This window comes from Salmo salar, chromosome ssa16 (assembly GCF_905237065.1).
Source record: "Salmo salar chromosome ssa16, Ssal_v3.1, whole genome shotgun sequence".
In the NCBI taxonomy this organism is placed as follows: Eukaryota; Metazoa; Chordata; class Actinopteri; order Salmoniformes; family Salmonidae; genus Salmo; species Salmo salar.
In genome coordinates this window covers 47,594,324-47,607,228 of record NC_059457.1, presented here as the reverse complement: position 1 = coordinate 47,607,228, position 12,905 = coordinate 47,594,324, and the positions used below count along the sequence as shown (strand labels likewise).

Below are 12,905 nucleotides of genomic sequence, written 5' to 3'. Positions count from 1 at the left end.
GGACAGAAATTACAACTATCAAATCAAGCTTTATACACTGCTCAAAAAAATAAAGGGAACACTTAAACAACACAATGTAACTCCAAGTCAATCACACTTCTGTGAAATCAAACTGTCCACTTAGGAAGCAACACTGATTGACAATACATTTCACATGTTGTTGTGCAAATGGAATAGACAACAGGTGGAAATTATAGGCAATTAGCAAGACACCCCCAATAAAGGAGTGGTTCTGCAGGTGGGGACCACAGACCACTTCTCAGTTCCTATGCTTCCTGGCTGATGTTTTGGTCACTTTTGAATGCTGGCGGTGCTTTAACTCTAGTGGTAGCATGAGACGGAGTCTACAACCCACACAAGTGGCTCAGATAGTGCAGCTCATCCAGGATGGCACATCATTGCGAGCTGTGGCAAAAAGGTTTGCTGTGTCTGTCAGCGTAGTGTCCAGAGCATGGAGGCGCTACCAGGAGACAGGCCAGTACACCAGGAGACGTGGAGGAGGCCGTAGGAGGGCAACAACCCAGCAGCAGGACCGCTACCTCCGCCTTTGTGCAAGGAGGAGCAGGAGAAGCACTGCCAGAGCCCTGCAAAATTACCTCCAGCAGGCCACAAATGTGCATGTGTCTGCTCAAACGGTCAGAAACAGACTCCATGAGGGTGGTATGAGGGCCCGACGTCCACAGGTGGGGGTTGTGCTTACAGCCCAACACCGTGCAGGACGTTTGGCATTTGCCAGAGAACACCAAGATTGGCAAATTCGCCACTGGCGCCCTGTGCTCTTCACAGATGAAAGCAGGTTCACACTGAGCACATAACAGACGTGACAGAGTCTGGAGACGCCGTGGAGAATGTTCTGCTGCCTGCAACATCCTCCAGCATGACCGGTTTGGCAGTGGGTCAGTCATGGTGTGGGGTGGCATTTCTTTGGGGGGCAGCACAGCCCTCCATGTGCTCGCCAGAGGTAGCCTGACTGCCATTAGGTACCGAGATGAGATCCTCAGACCCCTTGTGAGACCATATGCTGGTGCGGTTGGCCCTGGGTTCCTCCTAATGCAAGACAATGCTAGACCTCATGTGGCTGGAGTGTGTCAGCAGTTCCTGCAAGAGGAAGGCATTGATGCTATGGACTGGCCCACCCATTCCCCAGACCTGAATCCAATTGAGCACATCTGGGACATCATGTCTCGCTCCATCCACCAACGCCACGTTGCACCACAGACTGTCCAGGAGTTGGCGGATGCTTTAGTCCAGGTCTGGGAGGAGATCCCTCAAGAGACCATCCGCCACCTCATCAGGAGCATGCCCAGGCGTTGTAGGGAGATCATACAGGCACGTGGAGGCCACACACACTAGTGAGCCTCATTTTGACTTGTTTTAAGGACATTACATCAAAGTTGGATCAGCCTGTAGTGTCACGTCCAGGCCAGTATAAGGGTTAATTGTTATTGTAGTTTGGTCAGGACGTGGCAGAGGGTATTTGTTTTATGTGGTTCGGGGTGGTGTGTTAGTTAGGAGGGCGTTTGATTTATTATTTCCGGGTTTTGGGTTATGGTCTATGTTTATGTATTTCTATGTGTAGTCTAGTGAGTGTGTTTCTATGTTGAGTTAATTGGGGTGGACTTCCAATTGAAGGCAGCTGTTTGGTGTTGCCTTTGATTGGAAGTCCTATATTAGTTGGGTGTGTTTGTCTTGTATTTTGTGGGAGATTGTTCTTGGATTGCTGTGGTGCCTTCAAGGCTGTCATTTTGTCGTTCATCGTTTTGTTTATTTTTGTATACGTGTTTGTTTGGTTTTTCCTTCTTTTCCGGTAAATAAAGAAGATGAGTATACACATACCTGCTGCATTTTGGTCCTCCATTTCTAGCGACGACCGTGACATGTAGTGTGGTTTTCCACTTTAATTTTGAGTGTCTCCAAATCCAGACCTCCATGGGTTGATAAATTGGATTTCCATTGATTATGTTTGTGTGATTTTGTTGTCAGCACATTCAACTATGTAAAGAAAAAAGTATTTAATAAGATTATTTCTTTCATTCAGATCTAGGATGTGTTGTTTAAGTGTTCCCTTTATTTTTTTGAGCAGTATATATACACAGCACATTTCAGACATGGAATGCAACACAATGTGCTTTACAGAAAAATAAAAAGTAAATAAAATAAAAGCTGAAATATTTACTGCACAACAAACATAAGATAACAAAACTAAAGAATGACAGAAACTGAACAACTAAAAAGTACCCTAAGGAAACGCAAAGCTAAAAAATATTGTTTTAAGATCTCTTAAATATGTCCACAGTTTCAACCCCCCTCAGGTTCTCTGGCAGGCTATTCCAGAGGCTGGGGGCATAATAACTAAAAGCTGCCTCTCCATGCCTCTTGGTCCTATGCTTTGGGACAGTTAAAAGGCCAGTACCAGAGGACCTGAGAGCATTACAGTAGTCAAGTCTGCTTGTAATAAAAGCATGGATGAGTCTCTCTGTATCAGCCGGAGAGAGAAACGGCCACACCTTGGCAACGTTCCTCAGGTGGCAAAAAGCTATTTTAATCACGTTCTAATGTGTGATTCTAAATTTAGATCAGTATCTAAAATAACACCTAGGTTTTTTACCTGGTATTTTATCTTTATTGCCCAAGGTGCTTTGGCTCCAACAATAAGAACCTTGGTCTTGTCTTGATTTAGCTGGAGGAAGTTGTGAGACATCCAAGTATTTAAATCACTAATACAATATAATAATTTATACATGGAGCTAAAATCCTCTGATGACACAGAAATGTAAAATGGTGTATCGTCTGAGTAGCAGTGAAAATCAATGCTGTGCCTTCTGATAACGCTGCCAAGGGGTTACTGAACAGTATTTTTCACTGAGTTATGTTCACCAATGATGACAAAAAACTCTCGACAGGTAGGTCCTAAACCAATTTAGAACTGGACCGAAGAGGCCAACCCACCTCTCCAGTCTGTCCAGAAGGACATCATGGTCAACAGTGTTGAATGCAGCACTTAAATCTAAGAGGACAGAGAGCTGTTTGGCATCTGTGTTGGCTCCAAGATCATTTACTACCTGAACTAAGGCTGTCTCTGTGCTGTGGTGGGCACAAAACCCAGATTGGAATTTTTCAAAAATACAGTTGTCACATAAAAAAAATATTTAGCTGTTTGAACAGAAATTTCTCAAGAATTTTGCTTAGGAATGGAAGGTTGGAAATTGTCAAAAAATTGCTAAGAGCTGATGAATCTAGATGACTTTTCTTCAGAAGGGGTTCCACCATAGCAGTTTACAGTGCAGTGGAGAAAGTGCCTGTGAACAAGGAGTGATAACTAAAGGCTGCCTCTTCTTCAGATATGCAATTAAAAACAGTTTTGAAGAAGATGGTGGAGATTGGATCAAGAAGGCAGGTAGAAGGCTTAAGTTGTGAGATCACTTTGCTGAGCATGTCTGTGTCAACCAGGGAAAATTACTCTATAATGCCTTTGCATGGTAGGCTAGGGCACATATCATCAAGCTTCTCATCAGGTCTTGCTTGACTGATACCCAGCCTAACGTTGGTTTTCTTACCTCTAAAATATCCCACAAACTCATCACATTGAGATGTGGAGGAAAGTTCACATACTGTAGGTTGGCAGGGGGAGGATTTACAGGCCATCAATGGTCGAAAAGAGCACTGTCAAATTATTCGGATTAATTGTGATCAAGTAAAAAAATAAAAAATTGCCCGCCAGGCATTTCTAATTGCCCTTTAATATATGCCATATACAGTGCTTTCGGAAAGTATTCAGACCATTTCACTTTTTCCACATTTTGTTATGTCACAGCCTTATTCTAAAACAGATTAAATATTTTTTATCCTCATCAATCTACACACTATATCCCATAATGTAAAAGTGAAAACAGGTTTCCAGAAAGTTTTGCAAATGTATAAAAAAAACATCAAAATTAAATACCTTATTTACAAGTACAAGTATTCAAACCGTTTGCTATGAGACTCGAAATTGAGCTCAGGTGCATCTTGTTCCCATTGATCATCCTTGATGTTTCCACAACTTGATTGGAGTCCACCTGTGGTCAATTAAATTGATTGGGCAGAGAAGAATGGGAGAAACTCCCCAAATACAGGTGTGCCATGCTTGTAGCGCCATACCAAAGAAGACTCAAGGCTGTAATCGCTGAAAAAGGTGCTTCAACAAAGTACTGAGTCAAGGGTCTGAATACTTATGTAAATGTAATTTAATCAGTTTTAATTTTTTTGAAATTTGCAAAACAAAATCTAAAAACCTGTTTTTGCTTTGTCATTATGGGGTGTGTAGATGGATAAGGGAAAAACAACAACAATTTAATCAATTTTAGAATAAGGCTATAACATAACAAAATGAGGAAAAAGTCAAAGAGTACTGTCACGTTTACTCCCACTCAGGTGCTCGACGTCGGCAGTTGTCTCATCATTATGCAGACCTGCCACAATCGTTATGCGCACCTGCGCCTCATGACACTCCCCTGGACTCCATCACCTTCCTGATTACCTCCCCTATATCTGTCACTCCCCCTGGTTCTTTCCCTAGGTGTTATTGACTCTGTTTCAGTTTCGTGTCTGTACGCTTTTCCTGTTTTGTATTATGTTCTACTTATTATTATATTTGCACTCCCTGCACTTGCTTCCCGACTCCCAGCGTACACGTTACAGGTCTGAATATCTCCCGAATGCACTAAATATGTCATTAATAAATAGAAAGTAGCTTAGCTACTAAATATGTTAATTTTGTTGCAGTATTGGTTTACTTGAATTCCTATGGGTTATAAATGACCTTTGCAGTAAGTCTGATATCATTTGTATGGTAGCCTATCAGTCTATAAATAGACACAATAAATAGATGGCAATAGCTAGGTTTCAATCCAATTGGTGACAGATTTTCATGTGAATATTCTAAAATCCACATAAAGAAAATATGCTAATTTTCCACCAAACTGCCTCAACAACATTTTGACTACAACAAAGGGACGTTGAGGAGAGCAGGACTTACTTGGCAGCGTCCCTGAGATCGATCACACTCCTCGTTTTACCTAACCCGTCTTTGAAGTCCGTCTTGTTGGCGACGGTTAGCGTCCCGTTCCTGGTGATGAAGTCAGGGAAGCACCTTTGAAGGACTGAAACACACAAACAAATACTTAATGGCTAAGAATAATGTTTCAATGTCATACACTGTTGATAAGTATCACTTTCCTTTCCCAACCCCTAACACATAATGCCCCCTCCCAAAGAACCTAAGTCTTAGAATAGACAGTCTGAATCTTAAGTCACCATAACGATAGTGGAGGAACTGTGTGTAGAACCTGGATTCACTTACAAGGTCTGCTTGGCACTATCATAGATGGGCAGTCCTCATCTCTCAAGACGTGTGCAACTGACTAAAGGGAGACAAGAGAGGAAGAAGACGTCAAACAATATAAATTCAGTGATGTCAAATCCTCAGAGTTTAGTTTTTATACCAACTCATAGGTTAGGATGACTGGTAAGACATCCTATCACCATATCCTATGAGTTTGCCATTATCCAAAAGGACCATGAGGAGAGTGGGCGTGTGGCTGAGCTGAATAGGAACAGAACAGAAGGCTGTCATACATTAGACTGGTAGGGAACCCTTCCTGAGTCATTTGTCGTTTTATCACTCTGGTCTGGGTGCAGACTAAGCGCACACTCTTTTCCTCTCTCTCTTCCTCCCTCTCTCCCCCTTTCAGTCCCTCCCTCTTTGTCACAGAACTTTTACATCTCATTATGTTTCCTTTACATAATACATTACATAGGCCTAGTACTTATAAAGCAATATCGTGTTTTTCCGTATAATTAAATGTACAAGATATACTCTAATTGCAGCAACTAAATGACTAACTGATTCTAATAAGATTGCCATTCCAGAAGAGTCTTGGTCACTACTGACTTTTAGATGGATAACCATTACAGATGACATCTGTTCAGAACACTCAAGGACTTAATGAGGTGAGGCCATAAGTGTCTTGAGGCATCAGGTCTCTGTACCTTTCTAGGATTGTCGAAGCCCGGCTTGCAGAACTGCCTGTAATACTCCCAGTAGCTGTTGTTGTACCTGTAGTTGTACTGCATGTCTAGGTATGTGGCAAATCTGTCTGGGCACTTGGAGACACAGAGCTGAGAAGAGAGAGGTAGAGACAAACATTCATCAACGCTTAACAACAGAGAACACTGACCTTGTATAATCAAGCAAGAAAGAACAAGCAGGAACATAATAGTGTGCCGCGTAAAGAGGGACCTCTTACCTGGGTTGTAGGGCACTGGAGGTTAATGAGAACGGCAGGATTGGCACATTGCAATATGTTGAAGTAGAATAATATGGCTTTGTTGCTGTAACCACAGGGAAAGGGAGAGAATAGTCATTCGTTTTCCGACACATACACAATGACAGTTTTATTAGAAAACGCTGAGAACAAATGTTGTATTGAACTAATGGCAGATTGAGCTGCCTGTCAAACAGAGGCAGGACACAGTGTAAACACACAGGGTGCAGGGAAGCCTGTGGTTAATGCTACTTTAAATGCACTTTTCATACATGCCACACAAAGCCCTATACAAACAAGAGGGGGGATTACTGTACAGCAGGGCTCTGTACCCTGTTCCTGGAGAGCTACCCTCCTACAGGTTTTCACTCCATTCCCATTCCTGGAGAGCTACCCTCCTACAGGTTTTCAGTCCATTCCTGTTCCAGAAGAGCTACCCTCCTACAGGTTTTCACTCCATTCCTGTGCCAGAAGAGCTACCCTCCGAAGGTTTTTACTCCATTCCTGTGCCAGAAGAGCTACCCTCCGAAGGTTTTTACTCCATTCCTGTGCCAGAAGAGCTACCCTCCGAAGGTTTTTACTCCATTCCTGTGCCAGGAGAGCTACCCTCCGAAGGTTTTTACTCCATTCCTGTGCCAGAAGAGCTACCCTCCGAAGGTTTTTACTCCATTCCTGTGCCAGAAGAGCTACCCTCCGAAGGTTTTTACTCCATTCCTGTGCCAGAAGAGCTACCCTCCTGCAGGTTTTCACTCCATTCCTGTTCCTGGAGAGCTACCCTCCTTTACATTTTTGTCATTTAGCAGACATTCTTATCCAGAGCAATTTACAGTAGTGAGTGCATACATTTTGTACTTATTTTTCTTACAGGTCCCCCGTGGGAATTGAACCCACAACCATGGTGCTGCAAGCACCATGCTCTACTAACTGAGCCACACGGAAGCCACACCCTCCTGCAGGTTTTCGCTCCAACCCCAGTTGTAACTAACCTGATTCACCTTCTCAATCTGCTAATTATTAGAATCCGGTGCGCTAGATTAGGGTTGAGTGTAAACCTACAGGACAGTAGCTCTCCAGGAACAGGGTTGGAGAGCCCTGCTGAACATAGAAGGGTAGTTTAAAATGACTATGTTTCAAATATTACAGACTAATACAACTGACATTTACTGAGACCGGATATTAATCGTAGAGAAAAGCAGTTTGTCAGCATTATGATTTCTCGCACATTGTTCCTGCTGTATTGGAGGTGTCAAAAGTGTTTAAGCCGACACCCCTCGCAGGCTGTTTACAATCTCTTCCAAGTGCAGAATTCTTTTAGAGGATATTAATGTGAAGCCACACTTGTCCTAAGTGCAATGCAATGATATAGTACTATAACTATCCATAGTAACTATATAGTATCCATAGTACTGTAGATACAATACATTTTTCTCCAAACACAGATAGCGGTCTTTCTTTCGACTTACGCGTTGGGGGTCCCCTGCTGTCCACAGAACTGTCCGTGGCTGTCAGTGGGGTAGACCACCTTCCTGGGGTCGCCATGGATCCAGGCTGCAACCAGACAGACGGCCACATCATTAGCCTCATTCACAGCCCTGTCATATGTCAATCCCTCTGGACATGAATGAGTGATAGGATCTGCCTGACTGTGTATGTATTGGAATATTCTGACAGTCTGTAATGCACATGCACAAGTTGTCTCGACCTCTGAATGCTCAGCTATGAAAAGCCAATTGACATTTACTCCTGAGGTGCTGACCTGTTGCACCCTCTATAACCACTGTGATTATCTTCTTATGGATGGTGGCAGTATTGAGTAGCTTGGATGACTGACGTGCCCAGAGTAAACTGCCTGCTACTCACGCCCAGAAACTAAGATATGCATATTATTAGTAGATTTGGATAGAAAACACTCTGAAGTTTCTAAAACAGTTTGAATGATGTCTGTGAGTATAACAGAACTCATATGGCAGGCAAAAACCTGAGAATAAATCCAAACAGGAAGTGGTTTGTAGTTTTTCAAGTGATTGCCTATCCAAACTACAGTGTCTGTGGGGTCATTTTGCACTTGCTAAGGCTTCCACTAGATGTCAACAGTCTTTAGAACCTTGTTTGAGGCTTCTACTGTGAAGTGGGGATGGATAAGAGCTCCTGGAGTCAGATGACTGCCAGCAGGGCATGAGCCTCAGCCATGCGCACTCACGTGAGAGGTAGCTCAGTTCCATTGCATTTCTGAAGACAAAGGATTTCTCCGGTTGAAACTTTATTGCGGATTTATGATAAAAACATCCTAAAGATTGATTCTATACATCGTTTGACATGTTTCTACGAACTGTAATTGAATTTTTTGAGTTTCGTCTGACCTGCGCGTCGTGAATTTGGATTTGTGAACTGAAGGTACGAACAAAAAGGAGGTATTTGGACAAAGGATGGACTTTATCAAACAAAACAAACATTTATTGTGGAACGGGGCTTCCTGGGAGTGCATTCTGATAAAGATCATCAAAAGTAAGTGAATATTTATAATGCTATTTCTGAATATTGTTGACTCCAACATGGCAGATATATTGTATGGCATGTTTTTGTGTCTGAGCGCCATACACAGATTATTGCTTTTTCGGTAAAGCTTTTTTTAAATCTGGCACAGCGGTTGCATTAAGGAGAAGTTTATCTAAAGTTCCATGTATAACACTTGTATTTTCATCAACATTTATGATGAGTATTTCTGTAAATTGATGTGGCTCTCTGCAAAATCACCAGGTGTTTTGGAGGCAAAACATTACTGAACATAATGCGCCAATGTAAACTGAGATTTTTGGATATAAATATGAACTTTATCGAACAAAACATACATGTATTGTGTAACATGAAGTCCTATGAGTGCCATCTCATGAAGATCATCAAAGGTTAGTGATTCATTATCTCTATTTCTGCTTTTTGTGACTCTCTTTGGCTGGAAAATGGCTGTGTTTTTTTGTGTATAGGCGCTGACCTAACATAATCATATGGTTGGCTTTCGCCGTAAAGCCTTTTTGAAATCAGACACTGTGGCTGGATTAACAAGAGGTAAAGCTTTAAAATGGTGTATAATACTTGTATGTTTGAGGAATTTTAAATATGAGATTTTTGTTGTTTTGAATTTGGCACCCTGCACTTTCACTGGCTGTTGTCATATCGATCCCGCTAACGGGATTCAAGTCATAATAAGTTAATATCTGACCCTGCTGTTCATCTATGACTGTTTGAACATCTTGAAGAACGATCTGGCCTTAATGGCCATGTACTGTTATAATCTACACCCGGCACAGCCAGAAGAGGACTGGCCACCCCTCAGAGCCTGGTTCCTCTCTAGGTTTCTGCCTTTCTTGGGAGTTTTTCCAAGCCACCGTGCTTCTACATCTGCAATGTTGCTCTTTGGGGTTTTAGGTTTCTGTATAAGCACTTTGTGACAACTGCTGATGTAAAAAGGGCTTTATGTGACTGATTTGATTGACTACCATAATCACCTCAGCCCACAAGTACTGTACATCAGTATAAAAGAAGGTCAAATGGGATCCAATGTAGACTGCTGTTATGAATCACAATCAGAAGCCAGATATGAATATATTAGTGTGTCAAGCTGAGACCTGGCTGTTCAGCCATTACAGGACAACCCGAAAAAGTCTGTGAGAAACTTAGAGATTACAGAGTGATAATACGACTGAAAAGCACTAACAAAACCAAGGCCAAGGTAATCCAATCACTCCAACACTTTTTCCACCAGTCTGCATCTTTTGAGGCTTCAATTCACAATGCAATCCTGTGTTCAATAGTTTTTCTAACCTGTTCAAAACATAAACAGCAAATAATTACCTAGGAGGACAATAACATATTATTTTCTAGCCTGCCTCACACAGCTGGGAGGAAGAGAAAGAGAAGTTATGCACGAGGAAGAGCACAGGGGAGGAGAAAGAATGAAAAGCTCTTCACATAATTGCTGACATGCCAGTGTCTATTTGAAGTCACCTCCATTTTCATGGTTCTGGCTCTCTTAAAGTAATTGGGCAACAGACAGTCCTTCCTCTGCCCAGACTCGGACGTGACTACACTGCCAATGGAAGTCTGAGTGGGACTCCACTTTGAGAGAAGACATCACCGTTGATTTCATTTGACTCACTCAGGGTGTGTGTGTGTGTGTGTGTGTGTGTGTGTGTGTGTATGTGTGTGTGTGTGTGTGTGTGTGTGTGTGTGTGTGTGTGTGTGTGTGTGTGTGTGTGTGTGTGTGTGTGTGTGTTAGTCTGTATGTACAGACTTAGGTGTGTGTGTGTGAGGAGATTCACATGATTGATTCCAATCTACTGAGAGGAACACACTGGAGTATGGCTGTGTTTAGCTGCTCTAATTAAATGCCTTAAAAAGGCATGGAGGCCAGAGGACATCACCCATTTCTCTAGAGAACATGCTCTAACCTCCAATCAGAAGATTAGAAGCACAGATTAGGGAGAAGCCTTAGAGCAGTGGTTCCCAAACTTTTTATAGTCCCGTACCCCTTCAAACAATCCACCTTCAGCTGTGTACCCCCTCTAGCACCAGGGTCAGCACACTCTCAAATGTTGTTTTTTGCCATCATTGTAAGCCTGCCACACACACACTATACGATACATTTATTAAACATAAGAATGAGTGTGAGTTTTTGTCACAACCCGGCTTGTGGGAAGTGACTCTTATAGGACCAGTGCACAAATAATAATAATAATCAATAATTTTGCTTTTTATTTAACCATCTTACATATAAAACTTTATCATTCATTGAAAATTGTGAATAACTCACCACAGGTTAATGAGAACGGTGTGCTTGAAAGATACACATAACTCTGTAATGTTGGGTTGTATTGGAGAGAGTCTCAGTCTTAAATCATTTGCCAAACAGCCTGTGCCTGTATTTAGTTTTCATGCTAGTGAGGGCCAAGAATCCACTCTCACATAAGTATGTGGTTTCAAACGGCATCAGTGTCTTAACAGCGTGATTTGCCAAGGCAGGATACTCTGAGCGCAGCCCAATCCAGAAATCTGGCAGTGACTTCTGATTAAATTCAACTGTCACAGAACCGCTTGTTGCTATTTCGATGAGGCTCTCTTGTTCAGATATCGGTAAGTGGACTAGAGGCAGGGCATGAAAGGGATAACGAATCCAGTTGTTTGTGTCATCCATTTCAGAAACCTACCTGTGTAATTGCTTCGCTATATCACATTTGACATGGTCCGTAAGCTTGAGTTCATTTGTACACAAAAAAATCATACAATGATGGAAAGACCTGTGTGTTGTCCTTGTTAATGCAGACAGAGAAGAGCTCCAACTTCTTTATCATAGTCTCAATTTTGTCCCGCACATTGAATATAGTTGTGGAGAGTCCCTGTAATTCCAGAATCAGATCATTCAAGTGAGAAAAAACATCACCCAGATAGGCCAGTCGTGTGAGAAACTCGTCATCATGCAAGCGGTCAGACAAGTGAAAATTATGGTCAGTAAAGAGAACTGTAAGTGAGCTCGTCTCTCAACTCCAAAACAATGTGTCAATACTTTGCCCCTTGATAACCAGCGCGCTTCTGTATGTTGTAAAAACGTTACATGGTTGCTGCCCATATCATTGCATAGTGCATAAAATACACGAGAGTTCAGGGGCCTTGCTTTAACAAAGTCAACCATTTTCACTGTAGTGTCCAAAACATCTTTCAAGCTGTCAGGCATTCTCTTGGCAGCAAGAGCCTCTCGGTGGATGCTGCAGTGCACCCAAGTGGCATCGGGAACAACTGCTTGTATGCGCGTTACCACTCCACTGTGTCTCCCTGTCATGGTTTTTGCGCCATCAGTACAGATATCAACACATCTTGACCACCAAAGTCCATTTGATGTCACAAAGTTGTCCAGTACTTTAAAAATATCCTCTCCTGTTGTCCTGGTTTCCAGAAGAGGATGTCTTCCTTAATTGACCCCCCATAAACGTAACAGACATATACCAGGAGCTGTGCCAGGCCCTCCACGTCTGTTGAGTCATCCAGCTGTAATGCATAGAATTCACTGGCTTGTATCCAAAGCAGTAACTGTTTCAAAACATCTCCTGCCATGTCACTGATGCATCATGAAACAGTGTTGTTTGATGAAGTCTATGTCTGTATAGTGTTGTGGGCCTTTTCCCCCAGCATTGTCCCAGCCATATCCGCAGAAACAGGAAGAATTAAATCCTCCACAATAGTATGGGGCTTGCCTGTCCTAGCCACTCGGTAGCTCACCATATAAGGCGCTTTTAGCCCCTTTTATTAATGGTATCTGTTGCTTTTATACATGTCTTACTACTCAAAAGTCGTCTTAATTCTTGCTCAAAAAACTCTGTGGCTCATTTTTCAAATTTGCATGTTTTGTTTCTAAATGTCTGCGGAAGAGTGAAGGTTTCATTGAGTTGTGAGATAGTACTTTTGCACATATAACACACTGTGGCTGAGGAAAGGCACTACTCCCAATATAAGTGAACCCCAAATCAATGTAGTTCTCATCATATTTGCGCCTCTTCGATGGTCCAACGTCCCTGTTTGTTGTTCGGTGCTTTCCCGGGTAAGGGGGCAGTA

General features: G+C 42.4%; 1 protein-coding gene across 3 annotated transcripts in view; it reads right to left on the bottom strand.

Moving 5' to 3' along the window:
• The window catches only part of LOC106574020 (choline transporter-like protein 5-B), a 92,166-nt gene that overhangs the window by 23,808 nt on the left and 55,453 nt on the right, over positions 1–12,905 (bottom strand). For all 3 annotated transcript variants that reach the window (XM_014149529.2, XM_014149528.2, XM_014149531.2), the window contains 5 exons: positions 7,769–7,853; positions 6,288–6,372; positions 6,031–6,159; positions 5,342–5,402; positions 5,018–5,141 (listed from right to left, as the gene is read on the bottom strand). In XM_014149529.2, coding sequence (XP_014005004.1) covers positions 5,018–5,141; positions 5,342–5,402; positions 6,031–6,159; positions 6,288–6,372; positions 7,769–7,853 — 484 coding nt within the window. The remainder of the gene's footprint in view (positions 1–5,017; positions 5,142–5,341; positions 5,403–6,030; positions 6,160–6,287; positions 6,373–7,768; positions 7,854–12,905) is intronic.